A 19,961-nucleotide genomic window follows, 5' to 3' on the forward strand; every position below is an offset into this window, starting at 1 on the left:
CATCTGCTTGATAAAAATCGCAATTCATATCCTTATGAAAGGGCTGCCAGGGGTCCTCCCTCTTCTGCATGACCACACTCCTCACAGCACACACTCTCTGCAACCTTGCTAGCCCTGGCCTCAAGCGTCCGACCTGCTGCTCCAACATTCAGCATTGCATTCCACTGCCTCCACTGTTACTCACCAAAGACATACTTGAAGGAATTAAGAAATACGTGGTTTCTTCTTGTGAGGATATGCCATTTCTTTCGAAGAGTGGTTTGGGGGTTATCTGGAAGGGAACTTTGCCCTTGCTCTTGACCTCGAACGTGACCTGGGTTCACCATTGGCTCCTGCGGCCTTCTTCAAAGCGTGACATGAAAAGTTTTACTCAACAATTCTTGGTGGACTCATGGTGCATTTTTTGGTAGAGGTCACACACAACAATCCAAGGTGGGTCCATGATTAACATACGTTTATCACATCTTCGAAAAGGCATAAAGCTGGAGCATTTTGGTGGTGACATTCCCACTGCACTAAACAAAATGGTGAGAGAAAACCTCTGACATTAGAGTGAAGCTCTGGACTGGTCAGATGATGCATAAAAATCAGAACGGACACGCTCCGGTCCTGGTGCGATATGCCTTCACTGAAGTCATCACAACTCCCTGTCTGACAATAAGGCCCCAATGGCTCTCTGCTGGCGCCAGAGAGCTATTTTAGAAGTGTCCTGAATCCAGTATTGCGACTGGGATATTTAAAGGCGAGGAATGTACAGGAAGAAGTATCCATCAGAAAACCAGTCTACAGACCAGAATTGTGCATTCAACAGACACCAGAGTCTCAATCCATTTCACATTAAGCCCTAGGCGTTATATGTAGTGATTGCCCTGTGCTTTCAGGCCCCCAGTCAAAAATAACCACAAACTTGCAATCAAGAATTTAGGGCAGGAGTGCACTCTCCTCAGAGCCATGTATGAAATATTTATTTTCTATTATCAACAGCAAAGTCACTGACCTTGCTTTAAGTGATTATCAAAAAAAAACACAAGGTCTTCATGTGTAGTTACAATTCGACAGTGGTAATATTACCTACCTCGATTAAAAATGCATCGTTAAGTTATACTTTACCATGGTTGCTGGTCGATTTTGTTAATGTATTTATGCTTTACAGATGACATTCACACTACATATTGAGATGAACTCACCGCTGGCCCTTTCTCGGTCTCCCGAAGGGTCCTTGGTGAATGAGAAGGAGGCTTGGCTACAAGGAAAAATTCAACAGGCAATTCATTATACCAAAACAAAATAAGCGTGCATGTTCAAACAATTTTAACTGCAAAAGCTCCACCATGATTTTCATTTGAAGAGAAAGGCTCACAATTAAATATTAATTTGAAGATCTAAACGTCCATTCTGAATATTATTGAAGGATAATTAAGGCACACTGGGCAAACACGTGAAAGGCTTCTGTCTTGATTTGATACACCCTTGGGTAAAAGTCCCGTCGAAGAAGGATGCACAAAATATATTATAAAAGTCAACAAAAACATCAATTTACTACAGTACGTTTCTCCAATGATCTCTGATGTGATATTCCAGCACCCGCAAATTACAGATTGCCACTTCTGAGGTGCCCAAATACTGTCAAAGTATTCGAAGATGTCCCCTGTCCCCTGAGAAATTGAGAATTACAGTAGAAATCAGTATTTCCGTACTTAATTCCCAGAGAATACCACTGACACAATTCACAGGTTTTGCTGGTGAAATGTCCGTGCGGTGGGACACCGGAAGTACGGTTGCCAGGTAACTTCTAATTACAAAATGGCTAGTAACTCGTGTTGCTAATACGGCACGCAATTTACATTAGCAGTCCAATTGGGAAGGCCTCCCAAGTCAGAAGGAGCCCCCCCACAGAGAGAAACAATAACGACGCAGTGGTTAACATGGGTATAGATAGATGCTGTTGGATCACCAAACCGATGCCAAACTGGGAGTTTGTGGATATTTTATCTATGCTAAAATCACTTTGAATTCCATAAATAGACATCAATGATTCAAATAAAACGACTAAATACTAAACATAAATGAGTCAACTAAAACACAACTATTAAATGCTAAACATAGCAAGGAATGCTGAAAAATAGTTCTGTCTTTAAAATCTAATACACACGGTAATTAATATATTCATTTATTTGTATTTGTTTACAGAGTGTCATGAAGCTGGGGCTACGTCATAGCAGCCAGGATCGGTCTACAGAGCTGTGCAGCTCTTGCTCTTGACATGGAAGGTGTGTTTATCCGTACTCAGGAGTAAAAAAGACTACAATCAAACATTGTGAGTGGCATGGAAAAGAGCCTTAGTCACCAGCACGAGGGGCGGGCTGGTGGTGAGACCAAACTTAAGCATCTCACTGCTTTTGAGAGAGTAAGGCGTGGCGGGCATATTTGGGATTCAGCAGATGGAGTGTTGATAAGCCCTAGGTGGATTGGAGGAGCAGAGTCCAGAACTTGAGAAAGTCTTTCTCCAGTGTTGACTGAAAGGAAGAATGTGTCATAGTAGAAATACAATTTTGAAGAAAGATAGACAGATCTACTCCTGTACTGTTTGAATCCGAGAGATCAGACATTGAGACAGTTCTGCAAAGCATATCTTAGGCTTCTGGATAGTTTATAAGGCTGAAATATCTCGGTGAGGTAAAATGGGGGGCTCCGATGCAGAGCTCTGTGAACCAGGCTCAGCCAGACATTTTCTGCAAAGAGACCCGATATAAGGTTTTAGGAAACAGTGCAATATAATTGTGGTAAGACAGCTGGAACAGGACTCTTTGGAGGCTTTTTCGCGAGGAAGGATAACGGGGGAAATCCATGATGCTGTTGTAGATCATGAAGCGGAATTCAGCAACTGTTCTGATTGAAGGTGGAAAGATGAGATCGTCGTCAACTCTACCACTGCATCTGACCTGGTCTGGGGGAGACATCGACCTGGCCACAGAGTACTGACGTGTCTTTTATCAAACTTTGTTACATTCTAACAATCGACAGATGGTACCTGCTTAGGTGCTGGCAATTGGAAGAAACCTTTAGGCTTTACGTTTGTTTGCGGAATAGAAGCCCCAGTTTGCCACTTAACCTGCCCATTTTAATGGGTCTATACATTACATTGTTTACCTACAGGACAAATTGACTTGGTGTCCTTGAATTTTAACTATGCAGCTATATAGTAAGATAAGCTACTGTTCATATGCAAAAATGTGATCATGCATTCAAAAGAACTGCGAAGAAAGGACCAATGATATTCTTTTTCCAAATGCTGGCACTAACAGCAGCTATTTGTGGAAAGCCAGGAAACTGACGAAAAGTTGTCTAACTGTTACATGAATAGAATATGAACTTAATTTGAACAAGAGTTGAAATTGCCTTCAAGCAATACAAAAGTACTTTTGGGTATAAGTAAGTAAAAGTCACCCAAGGTGCAGCTCCACTACTTTCCATTTGGTTACACTGGGGACACCACCTCATCTTGCTCACTTACCAAACGTTATGCTTGATGCAGAAAACAAACAATTAGGGGGCTTATTTACAAGCTCCTTGAGCCACCGGTGCGTCACTTTTAATATGGGAAAAAGTGACGAATCGGTGGCGCAAGGGGCTTGTAAATAAGCCCCTAGGAGTCTTGAGAAATGAGACAGCTACATTGTTGTAATTACATCAAGGCTATTGGGAAAAAATAAATTACACCTATAGAAAAATATGCAATAAGAAGCAATGACTTTAGGCCTACCTGTATTTTATCAAATGCTCAGAGAAACTAAACCGCCATACTCAATTGTATACCTAGCAGTATGTAAAAATATAGCAACAAATACACTATAAAACTGCCAAGCATCCGGAAGTCATTCTTTTGAGTAATTCTCCAGCAGCTAGTGTGCAACTCGACAGCAGATCCTCCTTTATCCATTAGGCATAACAGGCATAATGTCGACGATCTAAAGGAAATCCCTGGGCGAGTGCCTCAGTTTTTTAGCCAAAGCCTAGAATAAGTAGCCACATTACAACCACCGAAGCAAGGAAGAGGATGAAGACCATAAGAGTAAATTGGTTTCATTACTTGAACGACAACACTCCATAAACCAGAGTCTCTGGCAGGTGAACTGCCAACTGTAAGAGGTACAGAAACTAAAGATACTAAAACAGAGCGAGCTACAGCAACTAAGAGAGAGGGAAAGAAAGAAGACGGGAGCAATAGAGAGAGGGAAAGAACAAAAAGTGACTATGATCTCTACAATGAAGAATGGGAGAGCATCAGACCCATCAAGGATTCAAGTGTAGAGCATATATATCAAGGAAGGAGTTAGAAACCATGAGAACATAGAGCAGATTATTTTTTACTGGAGTGCATAAGAAAATCAACTTTCAATAATTTTAGACAAGGTAGATTCTAGAATGTAGCTACCTCTTAGTCCTGCTGAGAAAGTGAGCTTGCAGGATAGGTAATCCTGATAGATGGCTTTGAAGCATTTTGGAATAACTTCTTGAATTTGATGGATGCTGGTAGGAGGAAAATAAAGTGCAGATCTCTGCAGAATGATACGTTTTTCTGAAACCGCTGATAAAGCAAGCAGCTGGATGGAGAGCTGTCTTCAGTGAGTAAAAGGGGATTCACCAGTGTTATTTAGCAATACATTTCCAATGTCAATGTGGGATAGTAATAATAGTGCAGGCCTGGTAATATTGAGAATTGCTTGAAGGACAATGTGCAATTAGCAACAGCCATTGCGAGTACTCTTGGTAACCTAGTTCTTGAGGGCAGAGTCCACATGAAAATGTAGAATATGATAAAGGAAATAAAGAATCACTACTTTCTGTCAGCAATGTTCTTTCTGATGGACATGAAAGCTCCGGCAGAATCCTAAAAACATATATTCCCCAGTCCACACAGCATAATAGATTTCAAATGTATTTGCATCAGTGCTGACTGGACGGCCTACATTTTCCACACTGCCACAAAGGCAAAGTACACTGCAGATGGTACCAAAAGAAATAAAAATAGAAAAAGCGCCAACAGGAAATATCCCTCAAGAGGTGAGGAGAGAGTGACATAAGTAAACTGCCAAAGCTACCATAGCCATCAGAAAGAATGCTACCAATGTTAAGTAACTAGCTTTCTAATGGATACCTGCTTGTGGAGATTACTTACATGTCACTCCTATAGGATCGCCAAAGAAGGAGGTTGATTTTGCTCTTCAGACACAAGACAATAATGTCTTGCAAAAAAGTGCATTGAGGATTCCGTGCAGCATTTCAAATATAGGAACCGAAATGCCTCTACCAGGCTAGAAGTTGCAGCCTGTCCTCTGGTAGAATATGCCCTAAAACTCTCGGGTATGGACTTGCCTTCCAGTTCACAATAATGTATAACAATTAACGATAAGCACTTATAAATTGTATATTTCCGCCGTACCTTCCCTAAGCAGAGAACCCTGAAAACCCACTGGCAGGTTATTATCTACCTAAAGTTCGCGTGTTTGTAAAATCTGTGCGCCCATGAAGCACTCTTTCATCTATTAAAGGATCAGGTGGTTGAAAAAATGAGTGGAAAGAACCTAGGAAGCGAAACATTATTTCACCTCCTTGGAAAGAAAGAGAGCTTGATTCTAAGAATGACTTTAGCCTTGTAAAAAAAAAAAAAAAGAACGATGGTGAAGCTAAAGGGTCCCTCCTTACACACCTAGCAGATGTAGCGGTGAAGAGAAAGTAAAGTATTTTCCACTTCAAGCCACAAGAATGCACACAAATGACGAACTGAACCACAAGAAGTGTCAGTACCAATTTAACTGAAAGGTGCCAGTGGAAATCTATTCTGCAGACCCCCTCAAACAATGATGAATGACAGGCACCCTGAAAAGGGAATCTTTGTCAGGTGTGTATGGGCAAGATAAGATAATGGCTATATAACACTTTGCTATACAATTGCACATCCTGTTCTCCATTAGGGGTACAGTGAACTGCAAAAATGCGCGAGAGGCTCACATGTAGTTGGTTCAGTAGTTTACGGGGACACCAGGAACCACAAATACCGCATCCATTGGAATGTAAGACACCTTTGCAAGAGGGATGCCTACCTGACAGAAGGACATCCAAAACCACCACTGGGACATCATAAGACACAACAGCTAACCACTTACGTTTTATGCACACAAGCTGAGATCTGCCAGGCTGTGATGAAGAACCTAAACTTGGCCCTGTGAGAGGAAGTCTTTTTGAAGAGGAAGGTGCCAGGCAGTAAGAAAGAGCCAGGTAACACAGCTGTCTGGTTCAGCTGAGGCTAAAGTCCTGCTTTCTGAAGGACTAGCAAGTGAAGAGGGGCAAGGCAGAAGAGGATATTGCCTGTAAGATGCACATATAGTGCATCCTGCTGAGAAAATCCGCTATCAAATTTTCCTGGCCATGCAGATGACATGCTGATAAACTAATTTCTCTTTCTATAGCCCAGTGCCAGTGTTCCATAGCTTCTTTAGAAAGAGGGAGATAACCCACTCCTCCTTTTTTTGCAAGAATGTGTGGTGGTCTTGCTGCATGCCAATACCAAAGTCTCTTTCCCTTAAAGATGAGGAAGAAAGACAGTCCCAACCATTTTCATCCTTCAAAGCTCTAGGAGGTTAATGTAAAATATACCATCCTCACTGGCCAACAGAACAATGAAGATCAAATGCCTGGGTGAGCAGTCCTGCAGGGATGCATCTATCACTACTGTTAACTTTTGACTAGGAAGTGGGAAAGGCTCTCCCTTGAACAGAGTGAATGAAACAGTCCACTATGCCAGAGACTTAAGTAGGAAGGGGTTCAACTGAAAGTAGTAAAATTGGCTCCACTGTCAGCGTAAAGCCCACTGTAGAGGCTTCATATCTAAACAAACCTAGAGAGCTAGATAGATGCATGCAGTTATTAAGTTGAACAGCCCAATCAATCAAGAGACTTAAAACATGACTACTCACCTGTAAGGGTCTCCAGGTGCTGGGGGAGGGGGTCGAGGGGGACTGCTGATCTGTCACAGTCACTGTGGTTCAGTCGAAGAGCCAGGTCTTGAGGTCCTTCCTGAACTGAGCCAGTGACAGTGATTGCCTTAAGTGGAGAGGCAGGGTGTTCCAGGTCTTTGCTGTGAGGTAGGAGAAGGATCTTCCCCCAGTCATGGACTTGCGGATGCGTGAGATGGCGGCTAGGGCGGAGGGGCAGAGCGGAGGTCTCTGGTGGGTGTGTGAAATGCAAGGTGATGGTTGAGGCATGCAGGTCCTGTGTCATGTAAGGCTTTGTAGGCGTGTGTGAGGAGCTTTAAGGTAATTCTTTTGTTGACTAGGAGCCAGTGGAGGTCTCTCAGGTGGCTGGTGATGTGGCTGAGGCAGGGGATATTGAGAGTGAGTCTGGCGGAGGCGTTCTGGATGCTTTGCAGTTTCTTGAGGAGTTGCTGGGTGATGTCGGGATCGAGTGCATTGGCGTAGTTGAGTCTGGTGCTGATGAGTGCGTGGGTGATCGTCTTTTTGGACTCACTGGGGGTCCACTTGAAGATCTTTCAGAGCAGGAACAGCGTGTGGAAGCAGGATGATGAGATAGTGTTGATCTGGCGGTTCATGGCGCGTGAGGAGTCCAAGATAATGCTGAGATTTCATGCGTGATCTGTGTGTGGAGGGACCAAGATATGCAGACCACCAGGAGTCGTCCCAGGTTGAGGGGTTGGAGCCCAGGATCAGGACTTTGGTATTCTCTGAGCTTAGCTTGAGGCAGCTGACCCTAACCCAGGTGGCAACAACCTTCATCCCATCATGGAAGTTGTTCTTGGCGATTGTGGGTTAGTTCGTGAGGGAGAGGATCAGCTGGGTGTCATCGGCGTAGAAGACTATGTTGAGTTCGTGGTTCCTGACGAGGGCTGCCAGGGGGCCATGTAGATGTTGAAGAGCGTGGGTCTCAGGGAAGCCCTGAGGCACAACACAACTGATTTATGTGGGTTTTGAGTGGAACAGTGGTAGCCTGACTCTGTGTTCAGCCAGTGAGGAAGGATCGGATACATTACAGGGTTTTTTCACGGATGCTGGCGTAGTAGAGTTTTGTACATAGGGTCCGGTGGGAGACGGTATCAAAGAAGGACGAGAAGTCCAGGAGGATGAGAGCTGCAGTTTTGCCACGGTCGAGGAGGGTGCAGACATCATCTGTGGCGGCGAGGAGGGCAGTCTCGGTACTGTGATTTCTGCGGAAGCTGGATTGTGAGAGGTCCTGAATGTGGTTTGCTTTGACTGAACTGGGAAAGTTGGGCATTGATGGCCTTCTTGATGACCTTGGATGGAAAGGGGAGGAGAGAGATGGGTCTGAAGTTCTTGAGGTCCTTCAGGTCTGCAGAGGGTTTCTTCAGCAAGGGGTTGACCTCTGAATGTTTCCAGTCTTTTGGGAATGTGGTGGAGTTGATGGTGCAGCAGAGCTCGGGGCAATGAAGGTGCTGGCTCTGTTGAAGATGTGGTGCGGGCAGGGGTCCGAGGGTGATCCTGAGAGAAGTCAAGCTGATCAGGGTCTGCTGGTGTCTGGTGACATTGGGTGCGGTGATTGCGAGTGGGGTGAGAGGGTCTTGGGTATCAAGGCCCTTGAAGAAGTCTTAGATCTCCTTAATGCTGGATTTGGCGAATTCTTTGACCATGGCGAAAAGTTATTTGGTATTGTGTAAGTTAATGTTGATCCTTTCTTGTAGGGCTACTTTCTTTGTTATTCTAATTAGGGGGTGATGTGCTGTCACAGCGATTTTGAAGGCTGAGTGGTTTTCTGGGGTCTTGCTGCTCCTCCATCTCTCTTCGAGCCATCAACAGGTGCATCTGGACTCATGAAGTGCGGGAGAGGACCAGCTGGCTTTTTTGGAGTGTGGCTTGTCTGGCACTTTCTTTATGGGAGCCTGTGTGTCGGCGTAGTTGGAGATACATTGGTGGAGATTGCAAGCTGAGGTATTAGCGTCCATGGAAGTCTGAGATGGGGTTTTACTGAGGGAGGTGGTGAGCTGTTCTTCTGTGACATTGTTCCAGCTTCTGCAAGGGTAGAGGTGGGCGTGGTGGTGTATGGTGAGTTTGGAGAAGGAGAAGTGGACGCAGCGGTGGTCGGTCCAAGGCAGCTTGGAGGTGTGGCTAAAAGAGATGTTATCGCTGGCGGAGAAGACCGGGTCGAGCGTGCATCCTGCTGGGTGGGTTGGAGAGGTGACCCGTTGTCTGAATCAGACTGTGGCGAGGTTTTCCAGCAGGGACGATGTGTTATTGTTGTTGGGGTTGTCCAGGTAAAAGTTGAGGTTGCTGAGGAGGATGTAGTCTGAGGAAGCGAGAGCGTGGGGTGCGTTGAAGTCGATGATGGAGTCGCTGAAGGATTGATGGGGGCTGGGAGGTCTGCAGATAAGCCCAAAAATGGAACTTGCAGCTGAAAAGGATGTATAGAGAATTTCCCTATGATCTCCTGTGGACTGAATAAACTGCCCTGGGGTGGGAACCATTACATCTGGCATGGATCCAGGACGCCCCTAGAAACTGGATGTGTCCGATTTATAAAGATTTGACTGCATTGGCGTGGCTGACTCCTGGAACACTATAGACTGGAGAACTTCCATCTTACTCTTGGAATTAAAGAGCAAACCACTCCTACTGCCAGTTAAATCTTTATGAATCAGGACTAATGTGCTACACACATATTAAGCAGGATTTCTTCTGATTTATGGAAAATGCAAGACTGAATAAAAGGGAGACAAGTAAGAGACAGATTATTTAACAGAACTTGTGACAAGTCAGCCTTCAGCATCCAGTTACTTAAGTGTAGGTAGAAGCGAATGATCTAGCTACTACAGCCACCATCAGTTTTGTAAATATTTGACAGGTCAGGTCAAAGAGAAGAACGACAAAGTCAGGCACTTTCAGCCAATGGGCTTGCCATACTGCTTTCCCACATTTGAAACGCTATTTCCTGTGTGTGGGTGGACCTAAAAGGAACAGATCAAAACTGTCACTGTATGTAGACCTCATTGACACCACACTGATTTCACAAGGTCCACGTTTTGAGCAGTTCCTGCTCTGGGAGATTGGACTGCACACACAAGTGTGGTACCGTTTTTATCAAGAGATGTGTGAAAAAGCTGGGTGGTAAAACATTTGTCAATCTCCTCAGCTTCCATAACTTTTCCATACAGAAATGTGAAGAAAATCTGTTATTTTAGTCAAAGTTTGATATTTTCAAGGCATTCTAGGCAATAAAAAGTGGTGGGATTCATGTAAGCCACACCATCCTGGACTTCCCTGGTGTCTAGTTTTAAAAAATGTCTGGGTTTAGAAGATTTTCCTGGGCAGCTACCAACATCACAAGAAAGACTGAAATCCCAATGAAAAAGGTTGACATTTTCACGTTGTATTGGGAGTGCTTTCTTTTTGTGGATGATAAGCCTGTCAACACAATTGGGGTACCGTTGTAATCAGCAGAACTGTGGGATTTTAGAATAATAGAACATTTATTATCTATTATATTTCAATTGATTTTTAGCTTTCAAATGTAAGTTAGTGTGCATGAAAACAAGTTGCTTACCTTTGGTGATGCACTTACAGGTGGATACTCCAACTAAACGTAGATTCCTCACCATTAGAATATTGCCAGGTGCTAGCCTGGATCGGGAAGTTATTACAGCAGTGGCTCTGCATGCCACCAGGTGGCGTTAAGTGGCGCCACGTCAGCGTTGTTTTGCCCTGGAAGTGATGGAGCAGACCTGCATATAAAATCAGCCACTGTTCGCTGAAGTCAGTTTCTTGATTGACTCTTTCTGCACCCTCAAACACGGAGAACAAAAACAATAGTCGGTACCAGTGTGCAGATCTCTTATTTCAGACCTTCTTAGATGGTAAAAAGAGACCACTCCACAGAACAGAGATGAGGGAGGCCAATGAGGAATCTGCAGTATCCACCAGGAAGAGCACTACCAAAGGTAAGTAATTCTAACCACTTATTCCTCCGCTTTAGAATAGATACCAAAGAAGTACCTCCCGAGGTGGAGGGTCTGTGGAGTGGGATCACACCTAAAAGTCCAACAGGACTGAACAGATAAAATGTCTTTCCCATCAGACCTGGCTGTCAAGGCAGTAGTGTTTTGAGACCATGAGCACCGCTGCCCACGTCACAGCTTGACAGGATAGGCAGACTCTCCTACAGACATGCATTTCTCAGCTTGCACTGACAGGTTTGTCTGGTGTTGGGGTAACTGAGACTTCAGATCCAACTGCAGAACTGTATGTCACCTGGTGAAGCTGACAAGCAAAATGCAAAAGGCCAACAGGCCAAGAAGCCTTAGAGCTACTCTCACCAAGATCCAGGTCGGAGGCTAAAACATCAGAATCATAGCCTGAATGTCCTGGAGTTATTGTGATGGAAGAAAGGCCCTGATCTGCACCATGTCCAGAAAGGCTCCAATAATGGGAAGCCTCTGTGAAGGAGTCAGGTGTAACTTAGGCTCACTGATTTAGAACCCAAACTATGTCAGGAGGTTTGTGGTGGTCTTGGAGGTGGCTGATGACTACTTGGGGCAAGGCTGATAAGGCTGAAGGAAATCACAGCAAACTGAAAACCCTCCTAGCCACACTTGCACCACAGGTAGCGTTTGTAGGACTGCAAGATAAAAGTATGCGTCTCCCAGATCCAGGGCAAAATTTGACTAATGTGAGCATTTTGAATTTGCCCTTCTGTAGGAAGGCATTCAGAAGGGGAAGATCCGTAATAGGCTCTGTCGGCACTTCGAAGGGCAGCACCCTCTCGATGGCTCCTTTGGTTAGTAGAGGCTGTACCATTAGCAGCAAGATGGATATGAGTTCCTCAGAAAGCTGCTCTGATGTGGCAGGAAGTTGAAGTGGGTCGGAGATGAATGGAAGGGCATACTCTTGCTAGATGATCTGGAGGACCCATCTTTCAGATGTAATGGCCTGTCACCCTGAAAGAAAACGCCTGATCGTGTCTCCAACAGTTTAGCAGTGCGCTGAGAAGGGCAAAATAAAGAAACTTGGAGGCTGATGCCACAGAGCTGAGGGACAGGTGGAACAGTGGCCATGGTGACCTACATGGCATCTGCCTAATCCTTGTCCCTCGACACAATATGACTGGGGTGAATGCTACAATGGTTGCGGTGTCTGGCGATGTCTATCTGCCAACCATCTAGAGAACCTGGAAAGGGTCAGCTGCTGAGGAAACTGTCGATAGGGGTTGAAAGGCCCAAGAAACGGACTACAACACTGCTTTCTTTAAAGCATTCAAGGGCAGAATTAGCCTTTTCACCAACGAGGCAGCACCCATCAAAAGGCATATCTATTAGACATTTGTGCACAACCCCGAAAAAGTCAGTGGATCACATCTATGTGTGGTGGAGGAGCACCACACTAGTGCCCACCGCACACCCCAAGAAGTCAGTAGTATCCAGGCCAACATATTTAGTTGCCTCCTGGCAGTCTTGAATGTTTTGAGCCAAAGAGGCCTGAAACCCGCAACTCCTCTCAGACCACTGGCAAGATCTCGCTGGCCATGTCCCAAAGAGCATGCTTAGAACGGTCTGACTGCATTGACTGATCTTAACACCAAGCCACGGAAAAGAACATTAACTTCCCAAATGCCCATTCCAAAATTTCCAAACTCTCATGAATTAAGGTTGCATAGCGGCAGTCCCTGGCGCCTAGCCATCTGCCAGCTCAACAGTAGACAACAGCATGGTTTCACTCAAGAACTCATAAGGATGTCAGTCAGGGCTTCATAAAAAAAGAAGCAAGGGCTCAGTGGAGGCTGGTCCATGGTGAAAAACCTCAGTGAGGACATTAGTCTTGACATCAAGTAAAGGCAACTGTAGCTCCAGGACTTCAGCTGCATGTCTTATTACTACAGCTAATGATTTTTTCTACTCCACTGAGGGACCAATAGGTGAAACCAACGCTGTGTCTGTGAAGGTATCTAACCCACTGACTTCCTGCAAGTCCATATAAATCGTCGTCATTATCATAATATTGTGGGGTAAGTCATCCCCATCCTTACCATTGTCATTTATCAGGTTTTTCAGAGTTTAAGCGAAAAAAAGATGATAAAGTCTCTGAGGAAGTCCTAGTGAAAGAGGAAGTGTTTTGTCGGAATCAGAGCACATGGAAACTAGGTGTGCTGGAGTGGAGTAGAAAGACAACCTCTGTCAGGGTCAAAGCGGATTTAGCTCAAGGTCGGACACTAGTGTCGGCAGACGCTCGACATCTGGAGACATTGGGATCGGCATTGGTGGAGAAGGAACTGATGCAGATCTTGGTGCCAAAATGGAAGAAAGTCGGCACCCAAGTCGGTGAGGAACTCAAGGTGGGTTCAAGGGGCACAGACGGCACCAATGAAACATCCACCAACTGTAACCCAACTGTAGGCCTCTGTGGATGCTTGGACCCAAAGGAGCACCTGAGGGAGCCAATAAGAGTGCCAAAAATATGCAGCATGGTCTCCTTGAAGGCCTTGACCAGATGCGGCATCACAGATGGCCCAAGAAATTCAGGGCGCAATGGGGCCGGTAGAGGAATCGGTTCTATGATAGAGGAGTGGGAGCAAGATTTATTAGCACCTTGATGCCCTCCCAACTTCTCTTTGGACAGAGTGGCGAGATGGGATGGAGTCCCGCTTTGACTTTTTATGCTTCATCTTGCATTTAGACTTGGATTACCATGAAGAGGATTTGTCTCAAAAGTGGCCCCGAAAGCAGGAATGAGCTCGCACCCTCGACTTGGAGAAGGAGTAGGCATTGCGCAACAACCATAACTTCTTTTTGTGAATGGTGAAGTACAGCTTTGTTTCACAGTTCCAGATCACCTTAGAGTGCTTAAGGACACTATTTGTACAACTTGAAATCATGCCAAAGCCAAATAGCACCAAAAGTATACCTTGTTCGGGTCCATCACCAACATATGTTTCTGGCAGTCAAAGAACAACATTAACCGTGTAGTCTTTGTTGGGGATAACTTTCCTTTCCACACTTGACAAGAATTTTAAACAGAATCGCCAAACGAAGAAAATGGAACGGAGATACGAATCTGCCCTCAAAGTCACGAAAAGAAAGGAACTTACACCAGCATGTAGGGGTTGCGCCTACATGCGGCTCTGCTTCATCACTGCCACGGTAGAATGAGGCGGGCACGGAGCCACACAACGCCACCAAGGGGCACACAGGAGCACTGCTGTAAAACCTTCCGGATCAAGTTTGATGCCTGGGAAATGTTCAAAGGACAGGAATCTGCAATTAAAGTTTCGCTAAGAAAAATCAAATTTTGCAAACCGCTCTCTGAATCATATGATATAATGGGGCACCCCAAACTCAGTCATACAAATAATCACAATTCCTAAACTCAGATTACTGAGCAAGTTTAAAAAATACCAAGCTTTCTTTCATACCCATTTTTCATTCATTGGATTTTAACTTAAAAATTGATGATGACTGGAACAAAATGAAAAGTAATTATAAGATGCATCTTAGTTGATGGCTCTAGGAATCCTGTGCTTTTTAAGCAAGCAACAGACACTATACATCCTTACATCCTAAAGAGTTTCACAGACGTCATAATAGGTTACGTTTGCAAATCGGCCTTTCATGCAAAAAATTAAAGATGAAAATGCTGTCATCAACGTTTATTTTTTCATATTTACTTTGATTGGTTAATGATTTAGGAAAACCATGAGAAATCTACACAAATTATGATTTGCAGCATTCGCAATTGTGTATACTTTTCAGAAATGTACAGCCTTTCGGATCCACGCATGTGTATGCCCCTTTATACCCCCACAAACAAAGTTTGTATAAACCACAAAATTAGCAAATAATGCCTGTAAATTTTTTTTTTACAGCTCTGACTGTTACCAAAACCAGGAAAGAGGTTATTCCTAGCACAGCAAACCTTTTGTTGATGTCATTTTTAGAAAAAAATCATGCATTTCTTGGCAGAGCAAAACTTTAACATTTTATTGCATCATGGATAGTTCCCTACAGGGGAATACCCACGCCCTGGGTGACTTTATAGTCTAAAACATATGGAAAAAGGATGCAAAAAAGTTATAAAGGAATAAACATCAAATATTTTAAAAAATGCACTGGGTGAGTGGTGACGGGGAGGAAAGCCTCATCACTCAACCTGGGTTCCAGGATTTACTTTAAAGTACCTAACTTTTTCTGTACTAGAAAGTACATCGACTATACCTGGTCTTTTTGAGAGGAAAGAGCCAGATGGACTTTTGACTACGAGGGGACAATCACTCTTCATTAAGATGCATGAGATGGAGTTGGAGGGGGCTTGTTTGAGAATGGCAGAGAAGAACAAGTTATTTTCCCTATGGTAAAGCAGCATCTGCTAGAGACTCTTTCTAGCCATTGATTCCTTACCTTATATAAGAATATTCCTCAGACATCAGGCTGGTTCTGGAAAATCTTCAGCAGCACCCTTGCCCGACGGTAGATGGCGTTGAATGGTTCCACGTCGGCGCCGGATGTGATGTGCGAGGTGTGGACATAAGCGCCACTACAGCAAGTTGACATCCGTTTCTTTACATAACTGTTTGAGCACCAGAAGCACAGAGCCACGCCAGAAGGCTGAGTGACCAGTGTGCAGATACTAAGGGCCAACAGGGATCTTTTAAGGTGGAGAAACTGGTTCATAGAATGGGGCGGATCAGTAAGGAATCTGCAGCTAGATAGAGTCTCTACCAGATAAGACTTATCGAAGGAAACTTGTTCATCTGACAGACTTCTAGCAGCAGATTCCTTACCGTAGAATAGATACCAAAGGAATAAGTCTCCACAGGTGGATCTGTGAACTGGCTCTGACCAAAAAGTCCTGCAGGACCAAGGGAGCAAAGTGCCCATCACAATGAACACAGCTGTTAAGGCAGTAGTGCTTGGTAAATCTGTTCAAGGATGCCCACGTAGCAGCCTGACAGATGTCCACGTCAGGAACTCCATGAACTAAAGGAGTAGGCACAGCTTTGGCTCTAATGGAATAAGTCCGCAAGCCCTCAGGGGGTATCTTTTGGCTAATGCATAGCACATCTTTATGCAGACTACAATCCATCTGGAGATGGTCCGTTTTTGCACTGCTTTCCCCTTCATCGATTCAGTGAACCTAACAAAGAGCTGATCGTCCACCTGACGTTCTTTGGTGCAATTACTATAGAATGACAACACTCTTTTGAGGTCCAAGCAGTGAAGTCTCTCCTCCTCCTTGGAGGGCTGAGGCAGGTCAAAGAAGGTCAGCAGCCTGATGCTTTGGCTGACGTGGAAAGGTTTCACCACTGTTGGCAGAAAAGAGGCAAGGATTCAGAGAACCAATTTGTATAGGAAGAAACTGGTGTATTGAGGGTGAACAGAAAGAGCCAGTAGCTTGCTGACCTTCCTGGCCAATGTGATGGCTGACTTGATGGTCAGAGGTCTAAGGGGGGCACCTATGAATGGGTTCAAAAGACGTCCCATTGGGGCATAACCAAAGGTGTGGGAGGAAACATATGCTGAAGACCTTTCAGAAAATATGTCACAACGGGTGACTTAAACAAGAAGGCTTAATCTGGTAGCCACAAGAAAGCCGAGATGGCAGGAAGATACTCCATAACAGTGGCCAGAGCAAGTCCTTGCTGGGGGGCTAGGGACAAAACAAACAGCAACACTTCAGACAAAGGTGCAGAATGAGGGTCAATATGTTTTCCAGAGCACCATACCACTAACTTGCCCCACTGACAGGCATATATGGTTTTGTTGATGGATGCCTGGCTGCCAAGATTTCAGGAGGGAGATCAAAGACTCTCAACTGCTGACCTCAATCTTCACACATGAAGGTGGAGTGTGCACAGGTTATGTTATACGACCCTGCCCTGTTGCTGCAACAGGAGATTCTCCTGAAGAGGCAGCCTAATCGGAGGACCGATGCTCATGCTCAGGAGTAGGGAATACTATACTCTCCATGTCCAATCTGAAACCACTTAGTTAACTTGGGCCCGGTCCATCTTGATTGTCTTCAGTACTCAGGACAGGAGTGGTATAAGCAGTAAGGAGTGCAGGCATCCCGAGTCCCAGTCGAGACAAAATGCTTCTCCAAGTGAACGTCGCCTTGGAAACTCCAACGCACAGAAAGGCTGACATTGCACGTTCTACGCTGTGGCAAATAGATCCAACCACAGTTCTCCCCAATTGCGGAAGAGACCTTGCACCACCTCCAAATGAAGACATCATTCGTGATCTGCAAGACATTGATGCCTGAGTTCATCCGCGATGGTGCTCCGAGACCTGCCAGGTGTTGATCGAAAAGGAAAATGTCCTGAAGTTCCAGCCAGGTCCAGAGGTGCAGGGCTACCCAACGTAGGGTCAAGGACCCCAGTCAACCCTGCTTGCTGCAGTAACACATGGCTGTAGTGTTGTCCATGAACACCTGAATCAGCCAACCCTTAATGGATTGGGTGAAGGCGGTCAATGCCAAGCAAATTGCTCTCAGCGCCAACAAGTTGATTTGGAGCTGAGCCTCTGCCGAAGACCAGAGTCCCCTGATCTCCACCTCTCCCAGACAGCTGCCCCAATCTAGGAGTGACACATCGGCCACCACCGTGAGTTCTGAAAATGCTTGTAGCCCACTGTGAACTGCATGTAATGTCAATGGTCCGGCAGGACTTGGATGTGGAAATTTGCTTCTGCAAGTCCAATGCTGCCATCCAGTTCCCAGGCCAGACAGGACCAGAGCCAAAGTAAGCATTTTGAATTTCTCCTTTTTGACTACGTGGTTGCAGGGGAGCAGATCTAGTACAGGATGGAGACTGCTGTTCGTCTTTGGCACAAGTAAGTAGCAGGAATAGCAGCCATGACATGCGCCTGATGTCGGCACCCTCTGAACTGCTCCTTTGGCCAAAAGAGCCTGCTCTTCCTGACACAGCAGGCAGAAATGGCCCTCAATCAGTCAATCTGAGGACGGTGGCAGGGGTGGAAGGGCAGATCCCTGGCCTTGGGTCTTACGAGGTTTTTGGGAGCCACATCTGCAGTCACGAAAGGACTAGGGAGTCTGCTAGCCGTGGTGGGTGGGTAGAAAAGGACACGGTGGTAGCCCCTACCATAACCACAGAAGGAGTGAAAGGAAGAGTGTGGATAGCGTGGGGCCAGGGTGAGTCCCAGTGACAGGACAGTGCCCTATTCTCCTTAAACCACTCCAGAAGCCAGTCGATCTCAGACAGGTATGGCGAAGAAGCACCATCAATAAAGCAAGGGCTCTGCTCAGCAAGTCAGTCATGTCTAGTCCGCAGCATATTGTGAACTTTTCTACATTCCTGCCATAGGCAATAGTCTGGGTCAGAATGGCTCGGGCCTGCTCTGAGGCCGAGGGCAGCACTTGTGATATAGCACATGGGGCTATATTGGCCCAAGAGGTTCAACAACCACAGTGCAAGGCTAGCATTAGAAAAAATCCTCTTCGCAAAGATATCCAGATTCTTGGATTTCCTATCCAGTGAGTGGATGGTAAAGCACTAGGATTCACTTTGGAGATTGAGGACTGCACTACCAGGCTCTTAGGGGTGGGATATTGGGTGAGGAAAGCTGGGTCCCCAGGAGCAGAGTAGTGGCAACGTGCAATCGTCCTGTGCACAGTAGTGCCCATGCAGGGCTTGGCCCAGGTCCGAGAGGAATATCAGAGGGGGCTTTGTTGATGGTAAGAAAGGTTCTGTGTGAGACACCCCCAGTTGAAGCACCTCTATCAAGACATTTGTCTTGACTTCCACTAAGGGTAGCAAGGGGTTGCGCACCTAAGCTTCCCTCAGCACCACCACAGCATTCTTTCATAGCCACACTAGGAGGAGAGACCAGCCCCATCATCTGGTGAAGTGTCAAGACCACTGGCATCAGTCAGGTCCCCATACCAGTAATCTTCGGATAAAGGTTCATCAAGGATTTCAGGGTTACCATAGAGATCCTCAGATTCACCCCAGTTATGCTTACCAATGGGCCAGTCAAAGAAAGGAAGCAGTGTCTTTGACCCAGATGGTCTGGTTCTGGTCGGCACCAGTGTCGACACTGAGCGATGCCGATCCGGCTCCATATCGGAGTCGGGAATGATGATGGGGTTGGTTGCGCCGAAAGGCATTGGTAGAATAGGGAACAATGCAATGTAACCAAACCCCAGCAGAGGTCGTGGATTTGGGACCGCAGTTGATCCAGATCCAGGAAAGGATCCAGAGGAGCCGACTGGTGCCAAGGGCAAACCCGCTGGCGGAAACCAGTCTTGTGACCTAGAACGGAAACTGGTTTTCTGACTTATTTTGGCCCTGGCATCACACTAGTCTAGAGTGTGTGTAGAGGTCTAGGCCAGACCGTGACAATGTGAGGTCCAGGACCAGTCTTGTGACCTGGAAGGGAGCACCAAGCATACCTTGGTCTTAAGCAATAAACTAATGTTCTTGGGACATCATGTTCCGCGGTAGTGGGAGCATCCTGTGGTTTGTGAAATTTCAGCTGTTATGTGGAATCTAGAATCTGGACTGACATTCCATGGGTATGTCAAGTTTAGATGTATGTGCGGCGCATGATTGGAAACATGTATGGTAGTTGGGCCCTGATTGTTGTATGAGTACTGGGGCCAGTAGGATCTATTTTGGATGAATTTGGTTTAGCAGGGCACAAGTTGAAGGGTGAGGATGGCCTTACCAAACGGTAGAAGTGTATTTCCTGCATTCCTGTTGATAGAAGGTGGAGACACGGCCAACCTCAGAAATGCCATGAGAGGTGTGCTAGCAAAAAGCTGCAAACTAATTATTCCTGACAGCTGTCATTGCTAGATGGTAGGTGTGAGGGATAGGCCTTCACTCTGTTGTTCAAGGATAGGATGTTTCTAGGTAGGACCTGTCCTTATGTCTGTCTTGGATGACTGCTCAAAGGTGGTTATAGCAGCCCGGTGCAGAGAACTCACCTT

At 45.6% G+C, this 19,961-nt stretch overlaps 1 protein-coding gene across 1 annotated transcript in view; it reads right to left on the minus strand.

Moving 5' to 3' along the window:
- Positions 1-19,961, minus strand: part of NPHP4 (nephrocystin 4) — a 969,441-nt gene that overhangs the window by 452,454 nt on the left and 497,026 nt on the right. Inside the window, exon 12 of the mRNA XM_085608868.1 lies at positions 1,188-1,243. Coding sequence (XP_085464994.1) covers positions 1,188-1,243 — 56 coding nt within the window. The remainder of the gene's footprint in view (positions 1-1,187; positions 1,244-19,961) is intronic.

This window comes from Triturus cristatus, chromosome 1_2 (assembly GCF_964204655.1).
Source record: "Triturus cristatus chromosome 1_2, aTriCri1.1, whole genome shotgun sequence".
Lineage (NCBI taxonomy): Eukaryota > Metazoa > Chordata > Amphibia > Caudata > Salamandridae > Triturus > Triturus cristatus.